At 41.4% G+C, this 21103-nt stretch overlaps 1 protein-coding gene across 8 annotated transcripts in view; it reads right to left on the reverse strand.

Moving 5' to 3' along the window:
* TTLL5 (tubulin tyrosine ligase like 5) overlaps positions 1-21103 on the reverse strand; it is a 108955-nt gene that overhangs the window by 81846 nt on the left and 6006 nt on the right. For all 8 annotated transcript variants that reach the window (XM_033142494.1, XM_033142487.1, XM_033142481.1 and 5 more), the window contains exons 3-12: positions 19269-19375; positions 18655-18737; positions 18007-18113; positions 17305-17435; positions 16062-16144; positions 12369-12438; positions 11832-11916; positions 6825-6926; positions 5845-5936; positions 4222-4329 (exon numbers count right to left, since the gene is read on the reverse strand). In XM_033142494.1, the coding sequence (XP_032998385.1) occupies positions 4222-4329; positions 5845-5936; positions 6825-6926; positions 11832-11916; positions 12369-12438; positions 16062-16144; positions 17305-17435; positions 18007-18113; positions 18655-18737; positions 19269-19375 (968 nt within the window). The remainder of the gene's footprint in view (positions 1-4221; positions 4330-5844; positions 5937-6824; positions 6927-11831; positions 11917-12368; positions 12439-16061; positions 16145-17304; positions 17436-18006; positions 18114-18654; positions 18738-19268; positions 19376-21103) is intronic.

The following is a 21103-nucleotide window of genomic DNA, read 5'->3' on the forward strand; positions in this document are numbered from 1 at the left end:
AGCTGACTGTGGCTCTGATCATCAGCTTCTTATAGCAAAATTCCAGCTTAAACTGAAGAAAGTAGGAAAAACCACTGGGCCAGTAAGATACAATCTAAATCAAATTCCTTATGAATACACAGTTGAAGTGAAAAACAGGTTTAAGGACTTAGATTTGGTGGACAGAGTGCCTGAAGAACTGTGGATGGAGGCTCGTAACATTATACAGGAGGCAGCAACGAAAACCATCCCAATGAAAAAGAAATGCAAGAAAGCAAAGTGGCTGTCCAATGAGGCCTTAAAAATAGCGGGGGAGAGAAGGCAAGCAAAATGCGAGGGAGATAGTGAAAGATACAGGAAATTGAATGCAGATGTCCAAAGAATAGCAAGGAGAGACAAGAGGGCCTTTCTAAACGAGCAATGCAAAGAAATAGAGGAAAATAACAGAATGGGAAAAACCAGAGATCTGTTCAAGAAAATTGGAGATATGAAAGGAACATTTCGTACAAAGATTACCACAATTAAGGACAAAAGTGGAAAGGACCTAACAGAAGCAGAAGACATCAAGAAGAGGTGGCAAGAATACACAGAGGAACTATACCAGAAAGATATAGAGGTCTCATCCACCCCAGGTAGTGTGGTTGCTGACCTTGAGCCAGACATCCTGGAGAGTGAAGTCAAATGGGCCTTAGAAAGCCTTGCTAACAACAAGGCCAGTGGAAGTGATGATATTCCAGCTGAACTATTTAAAATCCTAAAAGATGATGCTGTTAAGGTGCTACACTCAATATGCCAACAAGTTTGGAAAACTCAGCAGTGGCCAGAGGATTGGAGAAGATCAGTTTACATCCCAATCCCAAAGAAGGGCAGTGCCAAAGAATGCTCTAACTACCGCACAATTGCACTCATTTCACACGCTAGCAAGGTTATGCTTAAAATTCTACAAGGCAGGCTTAAGCAGTACGTGGACCGAGAACTCCCAGAAGTGCAAGCTGGATTTCAAAGGGGCAGAGGAACCAGAGACCAAATTGCAAACATGCGCTGGATTATGGAGAAAGCTAGAGAGTTCCAGAAAAACATCTACTTCTGCTTCATTGACTACGCAAAAGCATTTGACTGTGTCGACCACAGCAAACTATGGCAAGTTCTTAAAGAAATGGGAGTGCCGGATCACCTCATCTGTCTCCTGAGAAATCTCTATTTGGGACAAGAAGCTACAGTTAGAACTGGATATGGAATAACTGATTGGTTCAAAATTGGGAAAGGAGTACGACAAGGCTGTATATTGTCTCCCTGCTTATTTAACTTATATGCAGAATTCATCATGCGAAAGGCTGGGCTGGATGAATCCCAAACCGGAATTAAGATTGCCGGAAAAAATATCAACAACCTCAGATATGCTGATGATACAACCTTGATGGCAGAAAGTGAGGAGGAATTGAAGAACCTTTTAATGAGGGTGAAAGAGGAAAGCGCAAAATATGGTCTGAAGCTCAACATCAAAAAAACTAAGATCATGGCCACTGGTCCCATCACCTCCTGGCAAATAGAAGGGGAAGAAATGGAGGCAGTGAGAGATTTCACTTTCTTGGGTTCCATGATCACTGCAGATGGTGACAGCAGTCACGAAATTAGAAGACGCCTGCTTCTTGGGAGAAAAGCAATGACAAACCTAGACAGCATCTTAAAAAGCAAAGACATCACCTTGCCAACAAAGGTCCGTATAGTTAAAGCTATGGTTTTCCCAGTAGTAATGTACGGAAGTGAGAGCTGGACCATCAAGAAGGCTGATCGCCGAAGAATTGATGCTTTTGAATTATGGTGCTGGAGGAGACTCTTGAGAGTCCCATGGACTGCAAGAAGATCAAACCTATCCATTCTCAAGGAAATCGGCCCTGAGTGCTCACTGGAAGGACAGATCCTGAAGTTGAGGCTCCAGTACTTTGGCCACCTCATGAGAAGAGAAGACTCCCTGGAAAAGACCCTGATGTTGGGAAAGATGGAGGGCACAAGGAGAAGGGGACGACAAAGGATGAGATGGTTGGACAGTATTCTCGAAGCTACTAACATGAGTTTGGCCAAACTGCGGGAGGCAGTGAAGGATAGGCGTGCCTGGCGTGCTCTGGTCCATGGGGTCACGAAGAGTCGGACACGACTGAACGACTGAACAACAACAACAACTTCCCTCTTTAGCTCCAAGTTTGAAGCTGGGGAGAAGTGTGAAGCATTCCTTGCCATACAAGAAGCCTCATCAGTGCTTTATTACTGGAGGGGGTTTGTGGAGCCTTGCTTTTGTTCTAGATCTTACAAGTACTCAACAAACAACCAGGAAGATCTGCTTCCTTTCTTGCAGGCCTTTTCTACCTGGTCTGGGAGAGCGGGGCCTTGATTGACCCCAGCTACAAAAAACTGAAGCTGCTGAACACCCTCTTGGGCTGGAGTGGGTTGCGGAGGTTGTTTGGTGGGACTTGTTGCTGTTCATTTTTTGTATCTTTATTTTAGATCTTGTGATTTATGTGGTTGTGTATTTTGTAATGTTTTATTTATGGTTTATGACTACTTTTGTTATGTTGTAGTTATATATTTTTTCATGTTGTAAGCTGTGGAAAGGCGGCATACAAATAAAATTATGTATGTATGTAAACACAGAAACAAGCTTCCCTGTTTCATCTTCATCTGAAAGCATGGAAAGTCAGAGATGTGTCAAGTTCTTCTGCTCCAGCAACATCTTCCAAGCTCAGAGTGCCCAGCAGAGGCAAACCCACATGTCTCCACCATGTTCCTCAATTGCAGAGCCAGGGAGGAGAGGCAGAAGTGGAGGCTTGCTTTGGCTCTGCACATGCACCTGGCAAGAATGCAGTCAAAGCATTTCTCAGCTCCTCTTTCAACTCAAGTCCTGGGGAGGAGCCAGTGATCCTTCCCCACCCGGTGCAGAACCAGGGTTAGGAGAAAGCATTGGGCAATACCACACTCACCAGGAACTAGTTGAATAATCACCAACCTAGACTGCTCCCCCCCCCCAAAAAAAAACCAGGACACAAAAGCAACCAAGTGCAAGACAAAAATTAACAAAATGCCTTGAGAAGCAGAGAGATCCAAGAGATCATAAAGAGTGGGGACGATGACCCTAATTCAATTCCTTCTGTTCTTAAAGCATCATTGAAGCCCTCTTATTTCAGGAGAAATCTGATGCACATTTTCAAACTGTGAACAAGAAATATGCTTCTCTTTTCTTTTCTTTTAAAAAAGGATTAAGTTTTCCATCTCACAGCTGCTGCCATTCCTAGTCTTTCATTAATAAGTTGAGTGCTTTTTTGTTACACTTTTACTAGCGGAATGCACCCTCTAGGTCATCTGAGCACTGAACAGATGAATATTCTCTTGCATTTTAAACCTTGCACATTAATTTAATTGCTGGCATCCTGCCCATATTACATTACTAAGAAAAACAAAGCAGCTTACCTGTTACAGTTGTTCTTTGACAGCAGCCCATGCCACAGTGGACGTACACAACCAACAAACACAACCAGCCACCCATGTTGTGACAATGTATGGCATCATTCAAAGAACAGCTGCTTACAACTTTATATGGTCTACAGGTGTCCGGCCCATTCTTTGTCCATTAATGATCTAGTATGAAGTGCAAATTACCCTGACCCCCTTCAAAATATGACTTGAGGAAGAAGAAACACTGAAGGGGGGAATTCAACTAAGTTGATGGATGTGGGGAACGAGGTCTGCTAGTACAACGGGACTTCCCCCTGTGCACCCCTTAAATTTGCTCTGGAGGGTTGGTGGCAGGGGTGCCAACTATAGGGGGCTCTGGGTGCCTGAGCACCCACAAAAAAACTGCTATGGGTACTCGGCACCCACACTGCAGGGCCCCCGTTGCAACTTCTGGTGCCTCGCGAAAGACCGGAAGTCACATCCTAGGCTTTGTGAGGTCTCAGAACCTGACTTCCTGTGTCACTGGAAGTCAGGTTCCTAGGCTGGGCAGCACGCATGATGTCACGACATCACACACACTGGGCATGTCCCACTACATGAGCAGACCTTGTCCCCACCCCCATGCATACCCCACTTAGTGCTATACTGAATTCCACCATAAGGCTGGAATCCTTTCACACTTACCTGGAAGGAAAAGTTCCTCTGAACTCAATGTAACTTACTTCTGACTAGACACATAGGATTGCATTGTCAGAGAAATTACATACAACAGATGAGGTGCCTTCATTTCCTTACCAAAACAAACACCTCGGTGTGGAAGAAAGGCTTTGCAGGCAGCAGCTATTACCAGTTCAGCTGAAAGTATTGTCTTTATTATCAGATCCTCTACACTGGCCATCAGAGCTGGAAGGAGAAAAAGGTAAAGCGAAAAAGAATGAGAAATTTGATATGAGAATTGTTAACCTGTGATATCGCAACAAAGACAAATGAGAACATGAGCATCAACAGCAGCCAGCAAACAGAAAGCTCCTAAGAGCACACCCACAAGAGAACTTTAAAGGAAACTTGTAGGACGGAATTAGGAGGCTTGCTTATAGGTACACCATAAATACCAACCAAAGTATAAGAATTAAAACCAAGTAAAGTAATGTTATAGTTTCACGGTACAATGTAAAGTGTTATTGCTTATTATAATAATTATTAATTATTAGATTTATTACCCACCCTTCATCAGAAGGTCCTAGGGCTGGTTATAGCAATATAAAATACAGCATTAAAACGGTGTAAAACTAATTACAATCACAACTAGAGTGGGTCTTCAAAATATATAACTCAAGAGGTAAAGGCCAAGGTAAAGAGGTGTGTCTTCAGCATACAACAAAAGCTATATAATGAAGGTGCCAGGCAAACCTCCGTGGGGACAGAATTCCACTACTTTTGCAAGTTGTGCCTCTTCTAAACTAGGATAACCTAATGACAGCCCCCAAGGCAATTAGTTCCAGTTCCTGTTAACCCTATCATTATTTTTTCATGAAACTCCTAATATATTTGCCTACACTTTCATTCTGTGGAAAAATAAAGTTTGTAAACTTGCTGCTTTTCAAGAAAGGTATTCCACTTTAATGTTATAGCTCTTCTTGACTATCAGCAATTGTACACATTTGTATGTATTGCTATGCCCAAGTACAAAAGCTATGTAAAACCTTTAGGAAGCATCAGTTTTATTATGGAACCTAGCTACTATGCCAAAAAATATTATATTGGCCTCAAGACCACTGTCTGGAGACTAGTGACCCCACATGAATAAAAAAATTGTCCATTTCTGTTGCAGACTATTGTCTATCACTTTCAAGATTTCAGACAAACACAAAGTTGATCCAAAAAATTTAAAGTACATCAGAATGCTCATGTCTTAGTCTGGCTAAACCACCTGTGTATATATTAATTGTAAGCCATTTCAATTCTCACATGAAAATGGAAGCCAAATATTCTCATAGGCATTGACTCTTCCCTATTGCAAAAAACAATGCCTGCTTCAAACAGCATGCATTATTCCATGCATTACACACTTTTGAGTTCACCAGTCTCCTTCCACTAAACAAGAGTTTTGACAACACTGGTACTGATGCTAGTCATCATTAATTAATGCTAAGAACTTGTTGCTAAAAAGAATTTCTAATTTGCATTGCTCATTCATGATGCTATCAGTAAATCAATCAAATGTGAGGGAAAGAAACAATGAATTAATAAAGTGAATACTACATAGGGAATAGTTGTTTACAAAAGACACATGGGAAGTATTCAACCTCACACTCTTCTGAATGTTCTGTCAGTGCAAGAATTTTTGCTTGTCAGACAGAATTATCCCTCCTCTCTTCCTATCGTGTGCTGTTCTGGGGGTAACAGTTCTCTACTCACCTGTAGTATCTTTCCCTTCCTGTTTCAGATACCTCAGCATTGCACTCATACTCCATTTGTTCCCATAATCTTCCACTTCAGGGTCATCACAGCTATAACCAAAGAAATAGATTTCACACTTTCAAAAACTTCAGTATAATGTCTCCAATTTCTGTTTAAATGTCAATTTACAAGTTTTGGGTTTTTGTATTAATTATTGCTGACAAATGTTTAACAGAAATAAACAATTTGGGTCAAGTCTGACAAGCAGCACATAGAATCATAGATCATCATCACCATGATTACTATTTTATTAATCACCTTCTGGGCAAACATTTCAAGGCAATGTACAATAAAAACAGCAAAAAAAAGTTAACAACACACAAAAGAGCCAATACCTTTAAAACAACAAATGAAACTGGTTTGTAAAAATGATACATGGAAAAAATACAAGAGAGACATTGCACATACTTTTGTAAATCAAGAAATCTTTAATAAAAATACATTAAAAAACAAACAAAAAACAAAATAGAGACTCATGGCAAATACCCATTTATTCAACTGGGAAAGCCTGTAGGAACAAGAATGTCTTCAATTGTTTCTGGAAAGTGCCAAAAGTGGGTGTCTGTAATATCTCAACAGATATGACAAAAACAGAGGCAGCCACACTAAAAAAGACTGATCCAAGTTACCACAGAGTGGGCGGCTGAGATCTTTGAAGCTTGCAAAAGAAAACTTCCCGCAGACCACAAGGATCTACTGGGTTAAGGTGGTCTCTAAATCAGTGTTTGCATCAGTTTAAGACAGCCACAACAAAATACTAGTTTTGTTTTTAGTGCTTTAGTGTATTATATATATTAACTGCTGTAAGCTACTTTGTGGGGGCGGGGGGTGTCTAACTGGCAGGATAAAAATATATTTAAATAAATAAATATAATGGCTTTGGCTGCTTTTCTCTGGACAACCGAAGACTCAAAAACTCCTCAGCAAAATGTAAGTACCTGACATAGTCACCACTCTTCTTGTTGACACTGTAGTTTGTTAAATGCATGAATTGGTTCTTAATATTCTTTGCTCCCTGGTCATATCTCACAGTTGCAAACCTACAAAACAAGAACCAAGACTACAACAATAATTCAAAGCATAGCAGGCCAATTGTCCCATCATCTTTTATCTAGAGATTGGGGAATGGCTAGATATTACTTTCTCCCCTCACCTATACATCTGATGTAAGCTAGCTGCCAACTTCCATGCTTCCTCCCCAAACCCATCCCTCATCACACCGTATCAGAAACTGCTATCATCTCTTTTTCACAGTCTCTTATCCACTACCAAATTGCAACGGGCTATTTGCAGTCTTATCCAGGAAACACACATACATTTAGAAACAGCAGTGCAACTGAATTCATTATCTGTTCTGCCAACATCAGTAACAGGAACCATCTTTGATTAATTCTTTTTTCTGTTTGTGTCACATAATTGGACTTATGTGAACTAATCGATTGAAGGACCCTATTGTCAATGCAGGAAGCAGTTTAAACGACTTTTAAACCATTTAACTCTATATGGACACAGGGATCACAAATGAACAGGAATGTGGAGTGAAAATTTTGTCAATGCTTTATTTTTCAACCAAAAAAAAATGTTCTGTTTCTTAAGTTAATTAGGAACAATTGAGGGATACCAAATGCAAATAATTTATTAGGCCAGCTTGGCAGTTTCAGCATTTTTAGCCTAGTGTTCTAAATACAAGTAAAATAAGCATGTTAAATCAGATCATGCTCAGGGGCATCAGAAAATTTTCCAATGCAAACTGACAGTTTTCGATGCAAATTAATTTGAAATTCAAAGTTTTACGGAACATCTAATATCATTGCAAATGAATGATGGAAGTTAAATGGAATGAGGACACACAAATGGCATTATGGTATATAAACCGTGCCAAGGAAATTAAAGGGGGGGGGGAGCTCTTCCCCATAAGTCTGTTGGTCTCCAAACTGACTCCCACTTTGAGATCAGCAGAAGAGGTCTTGCTAATGGTTCTACCACTAGGTATAACCTGAAAGCTGGTTTCCCAAGACTGAGCCTTCATGGTAGTGGCACCCTAGTTATAGAATTCCCTCTATGAGGAAGTATCTTTCTCCCACACTGAAAATTTTCAGATGTCAACGAAACATATTTATTCATCTGGGCTGTGGGAACCTAAATAAGCCCTGGAAGCCAGTGGCTGGTATGGTGGGCTGGCTGCGTTACATTAGGCTGTTTGTTTTAGACAATCAAGCTTTAAGGAGTTTTACTGTAATTAGATTTTTGTATTGTAACTTTGCTGTGCACCCCCAGGCTCCTACAGGAGGAAAGACTGTATATAAACACAAACAACTTGGCCCAGTGTACCATTTTGAAAGCCACTCCAAATTCTCCATACTTCTTCAGTCAGATCTGTGTAATCTCCTAATGGGTGCTGTAAGGTCCGTGGGGTGGTTGCTCGCGAGTAGCCAGGCAAGACTCCAAACCGTCTTTTAACAGGTTTATTGTGCATGCTATTTACAGTGCAGAGCTACAAGTTCATGTCTGTATCAGTCACTCGCAGAATCCGGGAGTGGCCCCTTCTGGCTGTGACCCCAACATAAGAGTTTCGGTATCCCAAATCTCTGCCTCCCCTCCTTGCGTTTCACCCCTCTGCGCACTTGGGGTGCCGGAAATGGCGTGTCTCCCTCCTCGCCCCCTGAGCGAGGGGAGTGCAGGGTCTCTCCAACATCCCCAGAGCCTCTGCTCTCAAGACCCGAAACTGCCTGCCCCTCCCTGCTTGAGACATCGCTACTTCCTCCGCTGAAAGAGGAGGTGCTGCTGGTCAGGTGGGGCTGGGGCTCTCTGTAGCATCCCGAGAGCCCTTCCACCACCCTGTGCTGAGCCGGGGACAGTTCCCTGACAGGTACATAATTTATTACTTGTCGAGTATGAGACTCTTAATCATAAGGTCATGGGTTCGAGCCCCACAATGGTCAAAAGATTCCTGCATTGCAGGGGGTTGTACTAGATGACCCTTATGGTCCCTTCCAACTCTACAATTCTATTATTATTAGTTGCTTACTACAAAAAAGTTTCTAAGCCACTTACAAAAAAATGAAGAACCATTTTCAAATTCTAGCTACTACTTCACATGCACAAAAACAGATAGCACCAACATTCTCATATCCAGACAATAAGCCTAACGCTCTTCAATGTAGGAAACCAATGTTGGTATTCTGCTTCATACTAGCTTAACTGATCGAGGCATGCTCAGCAGTAGCAAGAAGTACAAAATACTGCTGCTCAAAATTGTTATGTTTGCTATAACCTGGGAGGTGGAGGGAGAGAGAAAGGGGGATCATGAGACCAACTGCAATCCCCCCACTGCTTAAGTTAGCTACATTCCCCAAACATCAAGGGCTTGCCAGGCAGGGGTTACTGAAAAGGGGACTGGGCTGCTGTAACAGGCTCTGGCCACAACATAGTCTATGAGGTAATGTGAATTCCTTGGCTCACAGTAAGTACCTGAATTCTTTGGAAACCACAGGAATCCAGCAGAGAAAAGGTAAATATCTCCATGGAGCCAGTGCTAATTAGCAAGCGGGACTACCAAAGGAGAGGGCACTAGGGGGCTTAGGGAACAGGAAAGCAGCACACTGTCAGGCACTGCGAGGTTCTGCTGCCTGCTCCTTCATTTCAGAGCATAGTTGTGCAGCCACGTTCTTTTCCCACCCCTTCTCCTTCTGGGGCCCCACTGAAGCACATTTGGTTTTCTGCTCAATCCATTGTATTTCCACAAAACGACTGCGTTTTCTCCACAGATCAGCACTGGTCCAACTACAAATGTCTGCCTGGAAGAGTTTAGGCCCCAAAATATAGCTCTTTAAAACTTGATATTTTAAACTAACTGACTTTTTCCCTTTGACTCCAAACAAAGAAAAACTAAGTTGAGGAAGAAAGTTGCAAAACCTGTGCCTGAGTGCCCCCTACTGGCACTTCATTGCTGTCAGAAGTTTGCGCACAATCCGAAACCAGAAAACATGAAGGGCACAGGCTGCTTAAGACCACAAAAGCCCACAAAAGGTGGCAACAACATTCACGTTGCAAAGGTACGTCACACAAAAAAATACCAGCATGCATCTAAGCCTTTTGCACTTTATTTTGATCATGTACAACGGGCTGTTTTAAGATGCACCACAGAAGCTGCCTGTTGTGCTGTGATATTCAAATGTAAAGTTGATTCCCCCCCAAAAAAAAATCAGCTCACAATTAAGTACATTCACTTGATAAGTGAACTGCTCTGAGATTGGAGAGCAGAAGGGAAACATAGCATGACTTCTGCCATTGACCAGAGGGCCGAGGGCCACTGGGAAGCCACAGCCCTTGCCTCCCAGGAATAACATCAAGGCAAGAGGGAGACCAACTTGGCCTCATCCATCAGCCAGAGACGAAGCAGCTGCAGGGAGTTTGCTTCCCCCTTTACAGCCTGAAAGGACACTCAGCTCCAGCTGCCTGTTGCTCTGGAACTGTAGAAGCAAGAGGAAAGAACACTCTGGCCTCATCTATCAGCCAAAGAAACAAGAGCCACCATTTGCTATTCAAGCAAAAACACCAGCAAAGGGAAGATCAGCATGAATAAAAACAAATGCCTGCTTATATAGTTCACTACTTTGTTCTGGCCTTGAAGAACTGATCTCCCTCCTCTACCTTTCCCCTTCACTCCTTTCACTTTTGCGGGTTTGTTTGTTTTTAAGTTAGTATGCCTTATATCAGGGCCTCTCTTATTCTTACGGATGTGAGCCACTTTAGGAGACAATAATTTCTGAAAAATGCAATAAATAAATCTACTTCAGGTGAGGTGATAAGAGACAAATACCAAGTTCATTAGGAGGAGTAGGGAAAAAAGAGGTTCATCACAAATATACCTTCCACTTTAAAGTATCAGATTGTTACCTGCAATATATATGACACAGTTTGCAACCCATTTGCCTATATCAAACAAGAGAGGACCACTGTCCCATAACACTATGTACTAAGGACACCACAACTTCTTCCTAAATTCAGTACAAGGGGAGCAACATTCTGCTTTTATCCCATATTATCTCACATGCAGTATTGTTGTACCACTTCCTACAAGTCATTGTATACTGCCTCTAGTTCTTAATATAGCTACTGAAGAAAGGCTGTGGAATGTTTAAACTTTTCCAACCAAGTTCTCAATTAAAATAATGGGTAGGACACATGCCTGACCTGGTATAAAACACCTTCCTATGTTCCTATAGTATAGGTTTCTTGGCAATTTGGCCAGAGACGGAAATATGTGGACAAAAAGAGTCGTAACCTGATGGCGCCAAAGTCATGAAAGCTTTCCCTTGTGCCTATACTCAGAAATTCAGGAAAGACAAAAACTTTGGAAGGCAATGAAAGCCTTAAAGTCCACTACTGCCACCTCAAGGCCACAGTCAGGAAACAGCATTTCATTCACTGATACATACCATATTTTTCCGTGTATAAGACTAGGTGTTTTTTTTACCAGAAAATTAGGTTTAAAATTGGGGCTCATCTTATACACGGGTAGTGCTAAGGGGTGTTTTCTTAATCTGGAGTCCCCCAAATTATACATGGGGACGTCTTATACGTGAAAAAATATGGTATATTCCATAATTCCCTGTCATTGCTGAGGCTGCTTGAATTTCAGCCAGTAGCTAAGCTCAGCAGATTCTCCACCAGAGACTGCCCCTAACACTTGGGGCTTGAGAAGAATAGGACAGGAAAGGAATGGAAATCCACTCATAATGAGAGAAAATAATTTTTATCAAGATACTTTATAAGCATTGATTCATCATTCCCAACTTCCAAAAGCTAAATAAAATTACCAAGAGACCTCTTCAATATCTTAAAAGAGACAGTCAAAAAATGAAATTAAGACATCTGACTCATCAACTTTGTGGAGCAAAATATTTGCCTTCTATAGCATGGGACACAGAACCGACACCTACCTAGCCAGACCTTCCTCATAGAGGTAGATGACAAGGGGGTCATAAGACGTCACCAGAACATACAGCCGCACATCAAATTTGAAATCTGAAAAAGTAACAACACTGATCAGTGGCCACAAATTGTTCAAAAATTGAACCTACCTAAAAGTTGAGAAGAACAGGGTCAGGGGATCAGATATTTCCAGTGAGTATTTCTGAACAGTGATGCTTTGTGCGTTCGGATGACACAACTGTATTTTTAATGGAGTGAATGCTTCACAACAGAATCAAACAGAATTGTTTTCCTATTATTCAATAGCCAGGTTCAAACCACCACTCAGTTCTGTAGCTCATTAGGCGACTGGGACCATTGCTATCTCTCAGCCTAATGTACTTCACAGGATTATTGAAAGAAAGTGGCAGAGGACTAGAACCACATATGCTGCCTTGAGCTTCTTGGAAGAAATGTAGGATATAAATACAATAAATCAATAAATAAAATTCTGAAGCCTCCACATACATCTCCTGAAGGAAAAGTTAACTCAGACACAAACTCACCATCTATGAGTAGGGGGTTGTTGATGTAGCGGGAGACCAAGATGTTCTCTTCAAGGGAAATCTGACTTGGCTACAGGAAGAAACAGACAGCACATTGGAGTGAGGAACAGGACACCTGAATGCTAACAGACTGTCCCCCAATTGCTGCATGCCAGGAAATGTTTGCCTGATTACTAGGTTAACGAAACGCTGTGGCAAAAGCTATTGGGTTATATCCAATGAAGTTGTCCCACTTGTGCAAGGATTTGCTCAATGGAACTTTACATCCCTCGGGCCCTTTCCCAAATTCAGCTCCAGGGGGTTGTGTAAAAACCATGAACTGGTTCAGGAGGCATGTGGGGTGAGTAGATAAAAATATAATTGGCAGTGCAACAAGTGAAAAGGGAGCATTTATCCTCTTAAATACACATACACAACCATATGAATGAAATTTGTACCCCTAGAACAGGCATAGGCAAACTCGGCCCTCCAGATGTTTTGGGACTACAACTCTCACCATCCCTAGCTAACAGGACCAGTGCTCAGGGATGATGGGAGTTGTACAGTGGTACCTCGGGTTAGAAACACTTCGGGTACAGACTCCGCTAACCCAGAAGTTAACTTAACCCGATTAACCCGGGTTAAGAACTTCGCCCCAGGATGAGAACAGAAATTGTGGGCTGGCGGCACGGTGGCAGCAGGAGGCCCCATTAGTTAAAGTGGTACCTCAGGTTAAGAACAGTTTCAGGTTAAGAACAGACCTCCGGAACGAATTAAATTTGTAACCAGAGGTACCACTGTAGTCCCAAAACATCTGGAGGGCCGAGTTTGCCTATGCCTGCCCTACAACATTTGGAGCTGGAGAAATGAGACTGCCCAAATGGCTGCAGAAAGTTATTTTGATTCCAGAAATCTTGAAACAGAGTTGCTATTCCACTTGCAGCTTAGAGCAGAATAGCAAGAATTAAGTGCTGCAAAATTGTCTTTATATGAACACGTCCTTGTTATTGTATATAAAGACATGCAAATATCAGACACCAAGTTCAACATTTTCAGAGATTATCCATCTTCATATAATACAAATGCATCAGAGAGCAAAATAGAAGGCAGTTTATTATCAAGCTTGTTTTCTCCTGCTTTGGAGGCTAGGACCTGAATCAACGGATTTAAGTGATAAGAAAGGGAATCCCGACTAAACATCAGGAAGAACTTTCTGACAGTAACAGCTGTTCAGCAGTGGAACAGACTCCCACGAGACGTGGTGGACTCTTTTTCCTTGGAGGTTTTTAAGCAGAGGCTGTATGATCTAGTTGAGATTCCTGCATTGCAGGGGGTTGAACTAGATGACCCTCGGAGTCCCTCCCAACTCTACAATTCTATGATTCTACACAATCACAGGGCTCCCTCTCATATCAAAACTGGATCAGAATTAAGTGGTGGTGTTTCTCCCTTTCAGGTTTTTAATATTACTCTTTCCTTCCAGCAAAAACTGGAATTGTTGACCACATTGCTGTGAATGAGGACTCTGTAATAGGAACTAAAGCTGCAATCCTATGCAGACTTACCTAGGAGTAAAGGTAAAGGTAAAGGGACCCCTGACCATTAGGTCCAGTCGTGTCAGACTCTGGGGTTGCAGCGCTCATCTCACGTTACTGGCCGAGGGAGCTGGCGTACAGCTTCCGGGTCATGTGGCCAGCATGACAAAGCCGCTTCTGGCGAACCAGAGCAGTGCACAGAAACACCGTTTACCTTCCCGCTGGAGCGGTACCTATTTATCTACTTGCACTTTGACGTGCTTTTGAACTGCTAGGTGGGCAGGAGCAGGGACCGAGCAATGGGAGCTCACCCCATCGCGGGGATTTGAACCGTCGACCTTCTGATCAGCAAGCCCTAGGCTCTGTGGTTTAACCCACAGTGCCACCCGCGTCCCTTTACCTAGGAGTAACCCCACTAAACACAGTGGGACAAATTTCTAAGTAAGCATGCATAGAAGAAGAAGAGTTTGGATTTGATATCCCGCTTTTCACTACCCGAAGGAGTCTCAAAGCAGCTAACATTCTCCTTTCCCTTCCTCCCCCACAACAAACACTCTCTGAGGTGAGTGGGGCTGAGAGACTTCAGAGAAGTGTGACTAGCCCAAGGTCACCCAGCAGCTGCATGTGGAGGAGCGGAGACGCGAACCCGGTTCCCCAGATTACGAGTCTACCACTCTTAACCACTACACCACACTGGCTCTCACATAGGATTCAGGCTGCACAACATCAGCAGAGAAAACAACTTCCTTACATAATACTTTCTGCACCATAGTCCAAATGCCAAACTAGGCAATTCTGTCCAAGGCCTTGAACTGTTAGCACAGAAAAGAATTGTGTGTGACAACTATGATACTAGTGACAGTTCAATATAGTAAATTATTGATAAAGTCATGATCAAGGGCTCATATTATGACGGGAATAGACTATAGACTGCATGTGGATAAGTCTGAGGGCTGCAACATCCTGAAAGCACAGAACACAGATATAGTTTCTAACAGCAATATAGATAATCAAATCTATATTTCCTATGCAGCAACCACTATTCAAATAAGTTTGGGTATGAACAAGTTAACTACAGTCAGCTGGAAAACTTTGTGTTTATCTAGTGCGACACACAGAAACAAAAGCATGCCCTTTTATCTGCAGGAGATTAAGGCGATTTAAGAATCAGATTCTAGAGAGCACTCTCTAGAGAAAGAGTAAGACATTTGACAGATCTGTGGGTTTAACAATCCTGGAAGAGCCAGATATTATGGGAAATAAGCTTAGAGTGCCTTTCTCCAGGTTCTGACCCTTTGTTCACATATGTCTTTCCTTGAAGCGGAGAGTAAAGCCTTGTGCAGCTCTGGAAACAGTTGCTTCATGCACTTGGCTAGCAGCTGCCTTATTCCATGGGAAAGAAGCCAGGCTGAGAACATATGAGACAAACTGGCCCCTTCAATATGGGGAAGGGAGAGATATATATGAGTGAAAGCAGTGACTCACTGTTCAGTTTTATAGTTTGCCTATTAGTTTTAGGGGGGACACACACAAATTTTCCTATCCATTATGGCTCCTTTCACGACTAGTGACAGACAAGGTACTTAAAACAGTCAACAGTGAATCTGCTACACTGTTCTGCATGGGTAAAATCTATTTACCAAGTGTTAATCTGTGCTGAATGCAACAGACTCAGGTGAGCTAGTTACCTGTAGCAAAAATGTCACCACACCCTCGCTTCTCCAGATTTCTGTTTGGTAAAATTTGCCTCACCATACAGACAACTAGCCTAACATGAGTGTACGGTCAACATGACCCCATTACCATCTGATAGTCGCTTCTAATCATTCTGTGGCTGCCCTAAAAGCATGCTAACTTTTGCACTATGAACCTCAAGATATCTCCACTTGCCAGAATGGGGATGTGTCTGTTAAGAAGTAACATTAGCCAACAAATGAGCGATCTCAGTTCAGAAGGTGAGAATGCACAGAAAACATACAAGCTTCACATTTAAACAGCAGCCATCTGAACATAACTGCTCCTAGACTTACAAGGTTTTTCTGAATCTACCCCTCTTCTACTGGATACACCCCTGAAAAGATACAGTATTCTTATAACCTCTCTGGCAATATGGCGGGAGTCACCTAACTTGCTCAAAGATGCAAGTGACTTATCAAGCTTGGTATATTTAAGTGCTTACATTGTTGATCAAATAGACACCTCGTCCTCTAGAAGATGCCACAGGTTTCACTATCCAGGGTCCCCTATCCTTTGAATAGGAACCTGGTTGAGAAAGAATAAAAATCACAAACACTATCAAATGCTTTACCAAAAGGTTTACCAGACATTGCCACAGCTTCCAGCAATGACTGAATGGAATTTCAGCAGTACTTACAGGCCTATTTCAGCCAGTCTTTATATGAACTGCTAAAAATTGCCACAGGTGTCTTTTCATTCTGCATCTTTCCTCCTCACTTTATACTCAGTTTGGTCATAGATAGCGACACATAGCAATTATGGGATTTGGAAAATTCACTTGCCTGGTTTGTACCTAGCATAACAAGCTACCTTATTCTGAGTGAGATCATTGGTTCATCTACATCTGTATTGTCCACCCTAACCAGCAGCAGCTCTCCAGGATTTCCAACAGGGTTCTCTCCCAGCCCTACCTGCAGATGCCAGGGATGGAACCTGGGACTTCCTCCATGCAAAACTGATGTTCTACCACTGAGCTACAGCCATTCCCCTGTGATTTAGACCTAAATAATCAAGTGTGCCACTGCACAGGGAAACTTGTGCTGCTTCACTCCTGCTGAACTACCAGCACCTAAGCCATGGTTTGCCTTAGAACTATGTCCAAACCCAGGCTTGTGGTTTGTTTTCTCCCAAACCATAAGCAGTAAACCAAGTACAAACTTTGGTTACTGATCACATTTTGTGAGCCCGTTTGGACATAACGCTAAGTCAAAGTACTGCAGCGGCAGCAGGGGAAGAGCAAAGCATACACAATTCTCTCCCTGTGCACCAGCATGCTTGCTCATTCACAATAAGTCATGGTTTGGCTTATGGCTATGTGCAAACCAGACTAAAGTAAGCACCGAGCTCGGGAATCACCCCCTGTCAATTGTTACAGTCTCATGATTTTTTTTTTAATTAAGGCTTAGGACTCCAAGCCATGTGCCTTAGTATGGAGGAACAGAGATGTCCCACATTTAAATATCTATTTCCCAGGTTTTCCCAATGCATGAATGACCTCCACTGCAAGGATTCAAAGAGTTAAGAGAGGACTTTTTCCTAGGGGAGTCATGGAAATATCATGAGTTTCAATTTCAAAAGCTGACATACATTTTGTTGCCTGGAGCACCAGGAAGGTCATAAAATGAAAAATGAAAAACACTTCCCAGCTTCACTTAATACTTGGTCACTTTGAGTCAGTCACTTACAGCAAAACTCTTGATATTCAGCAGGGAGAATGAAGGTCTGAGGGAGCACATGGAAGGTTTTGAATCCATAGGTTTGCTGCATGCGAATGATGTTCTTGTACAATCTGTCCTTTCGAGTTAATTCATAAGACCTGAAGAGATGTACATGCAGTTTTCAGATGTCGCCTCTTTGTGAGGATCTTTGAAGTTTAATTACCTTAACACTCACAAGTTTTAAGGAACATAAGGAACTTGCACAATTCTAGCTTTCTCTCTTGCTACTGTCAGTCTGAATACAACATAAAGGTCTGCAGTCACCAACTGATCATTGACTCTCTCCTATTGAAGGCATTCTAAAGGATGGTATGAATGTACCAAGCTTACAGAAAGATTTCTTGGTGGTGGTTCCTCATTCCAATTTCGCTAGAGATCCATTAATTCTAAGCAATAATAGGCAACTCTTTGAGCAAGTATCTCATGGCAAGGGATTTTATTTTGTTTTTTAATTTAGAAACGATTTTTATTAGTGTTCTTATGAAAGCTTTACTGAGCATGATGACTTTGGGGTATGGGAATTTATAAATCTCATTTGTCCCAATTTTCTACATAAGCTATAAGAGAGACTGAAGAATAATATAGTGCATATTGCAGTCACACTGCTTATTTTCACCCTTCTATAGAGGCATTTCTATGCAGTCATCCAGTCATCACATATCCCCTTACCTGGGGAAGTGGTTGACCTTTTGAATATCTGTGAGGGTTCGTAGAATGTAGGGTTTCAGATGGGATCCTGTCCACATAAGGTTATACTCATTGCTGCTTGGGTGTACCTAGACATGACAAGGAAGTTGGGGGAAAGTATATTACCTACCAATCAAGGCACTAGATTAAAAAACTGAGATCTACATGCTTTCTAGTCCAGAAAAATATGACGTATGTCTCAACCTGAGTGAAATATTTTCCAGCTACAATTTCAAAAAAGAAGCCCTTTTCTTAACATACACATTTTGCTAGAGGATATTTATACATTTACTGTATCTCACTCCAAAGATGCTATCCAAAACAAAAACAATTTACACAGCCGGTATTAATCCACCTCCACAAAGTTTGTTTCTTCGGGTATGTATACAATTTATAGTTTTCAAAATATCATACTATACAAAAGGAATGTACATTATAAAGTTATCATATTAGAAACAGTGTATGACAAGCTACCAAATGCAGGAGTGTGCTTTGTCATGCTTTTTGTTTTAACAGCTGGAGCTTAACACAATCCACACTCTGAACTGTATCTGTCTCTTGGCTCTAAGAGCAGGCAAACATATTTGGACTTTCAGTCTCTTCATATTTAACAAGTCCTAATGAACATACCTCACGGAATCCATGAGCTGACAAAATGCTCCGCACCAGGCGACTGTCTGTTCTCACAATCTTAAAAGACAAGCGATAGCGCTCTGTGAAGAAAGTATCACAAATTAGTAACACCACCCCAGCCACATTATATTTCACTGGCTGCCAAAGGAAAACAGTGTTAGGGAACTTGACACATTCTATTAATCCTACACTACTACTACTACTACTACTACTATTATTATGCAGCAAAACCAATATGGGTAAATTACAGAATTCACCCTAGCCCTCCCTCTTTCTTTCTTTTTTCCACCTGTTGTTTAATCAGCTAATTTACTGATGCTGCACAAGAATGAGCCTATGAACTTTTTAGACTTCCAAACAATGTTAAGCACTTTTTAACTTCTGTTGTTTTCAACAGACATTTTAAGTGCATGTTTAAATTCTTCTCTTAGGAACTTAGAAGGTTGTAACTTGACTGTTTTGATTTATTTATTGATAGTCAAAGCAACACATAACTCTAATATGTCAAGAGCCATTTCATTTATTTATATGACAAGAAGAGAAATCATATACAGGTAATTTCATTTTATATACTCTTGCTAAGATAATGAGTTGCATAAAACCACATTTACCCCCAATCAAGCGGATGTAACTGTCCTTGGTTAGAATAGCTTCTGCATGAAATACAAGGATTGGGATCCTTCTGAATCCACCTGTCCACATGATGCATGGGTGGTCCCTAAAACAGCAAAACACAATTATGAACACAAACAGGAAAATGCTAATTATTAAGAGAGTCAGAATACCTGCATACAGCAACCCCTATGTAGATTAAAACTACTTAAAAGTAAATATAAGCCTCAAGATTCAGAAACATAAAAACAGCAGTTAACACTCTTATAACAAACATTTATTGCTGAAGCGTACAGCTAAAATATACACATCTCATTAAAATCTGGCTATCTCCTAGTCTTACTTACAATACATTGAACTTTAGCAATTGAGGAGAATGCAATTTTTCTTTTCCTTTTTTCTGATCCAACATTTAAAGCAAGGCATTAAAATGCTTATTAGGGAAAGAGAGATGATTTCGATATTTTATATAGCATTAGATTGGGCTACAATATTCAAAGAATTATTCCAAGACAAACCCTTACATTTTCCGAGTGCAATTCAAGTTATAAAATGGCCAGGTATCGTGGCAACCCATGCCACAGCAAGTCAAATGACAACACATTACTACACTAAGGTTACACCTCAGCTCAAACACAGAGATGTTGACATTTGTACAGTTACCACACAGCAAAAGGCTTAATTCAGTCTAGAATGTTGCGTAGCAAAGCAGAAAAATAAGAAAAAGTGGAGTCAGAAGAAGAAAAGCCAGGGTATAGTATGTGGCAATGTACAAGGAAATTCTTACTTATAAATTAAGCAAGTCATCATATGCAGAAATGTTTTTGTTTTATCAATATTTCTATTACATAAAATTAAAATTTGCATATTTTGGTGGTGTGATAACTATAGAGCATGCACCAAAAACTTCACAAGAAATTTCTATTAAGATAAGAGTTATTATATACCCATCTTCCAGTATTACCCTGTACTAAAAGACATGTTAGAAACAGAAAGGAGGAACGCTTAGATATTCCCCACACCAATTTCACCCCTTTTCTCTCCAAAATAGCATATAAGCTGGGAGGTGGGGAGCAGTAAATTAAGAGATCTCCTACATGGCTAATATTCTGCCCAAGAACAAAATGATACAAAAACACATGCTAGTTCAAGACTCCCATTAAGGAACAGGAAGAAAAATTAGGATGTACAAGGACTGAGTTGCAAGTACAGTGGTGCCCCGCTAGACGAAAATAATTCGTTCTGCGAATCTTTTCGTCTAGCGGTTTTTTCGTCTAGCGAAGCACCAATGTAAACCGCGGTTTTCGCTAGACGGAAAAAAAAATCGTCTTGCGAGGCAGCCCCATAGACAAATTCGTCTTGCGGGGCAGCCTTCCACTAGACGAATGCCTTCGTCTAGCGAGGCATTCGTCTAGCGAGGCATTCGTCTAGCGGGGCACCACTGTAGGCACTTTTGCCTTTGTTAAAGTATGAAGAAAAACATGCTGATGTTTAAGAGTATACTACTATACAGGTACAGTGGTACCTCAGGTTACAGACACTTCAGGTTACAGACGCTTCAGGTTACAGACTCCGCTAACCCAGAACTAATGCTTCAGGTTAAGAACTTTGTTTCAGGATAAGAACAGAAATTGTGCTCTGGCGGCGCAGCAGCAGCGGGAGGCCCCATTAGCTAAAGTGGTGCTTCAGGTTAAGAACAGACCTCCAGAACGAATTAAGTTCTTAACCCGAGGTACCACTGTACTTAAACTGACAAGTAGACCAAGAATAAGAATGTTTCTTACTACAAATACAAAGCAATGCATTTACAGTCTTGAAGCGATGAGTGTATTTT

The sequence above is a fragment of the Lacerta agilis genome, chromosome 1 (assembly GCF_009819535.1).
Source record: "Lacerta agilis isolate rLacAgi1 chromosome 1, rLacAgi1.pri, whole genome shotgun sequence".
NCBI classification, from domain to species: domain Eukaryota; kingdom Metazoa; phylum Chordata; class Lepidosauria; order Squamata; family Lacertidae; genus Lacerta; species Lacerta agilis.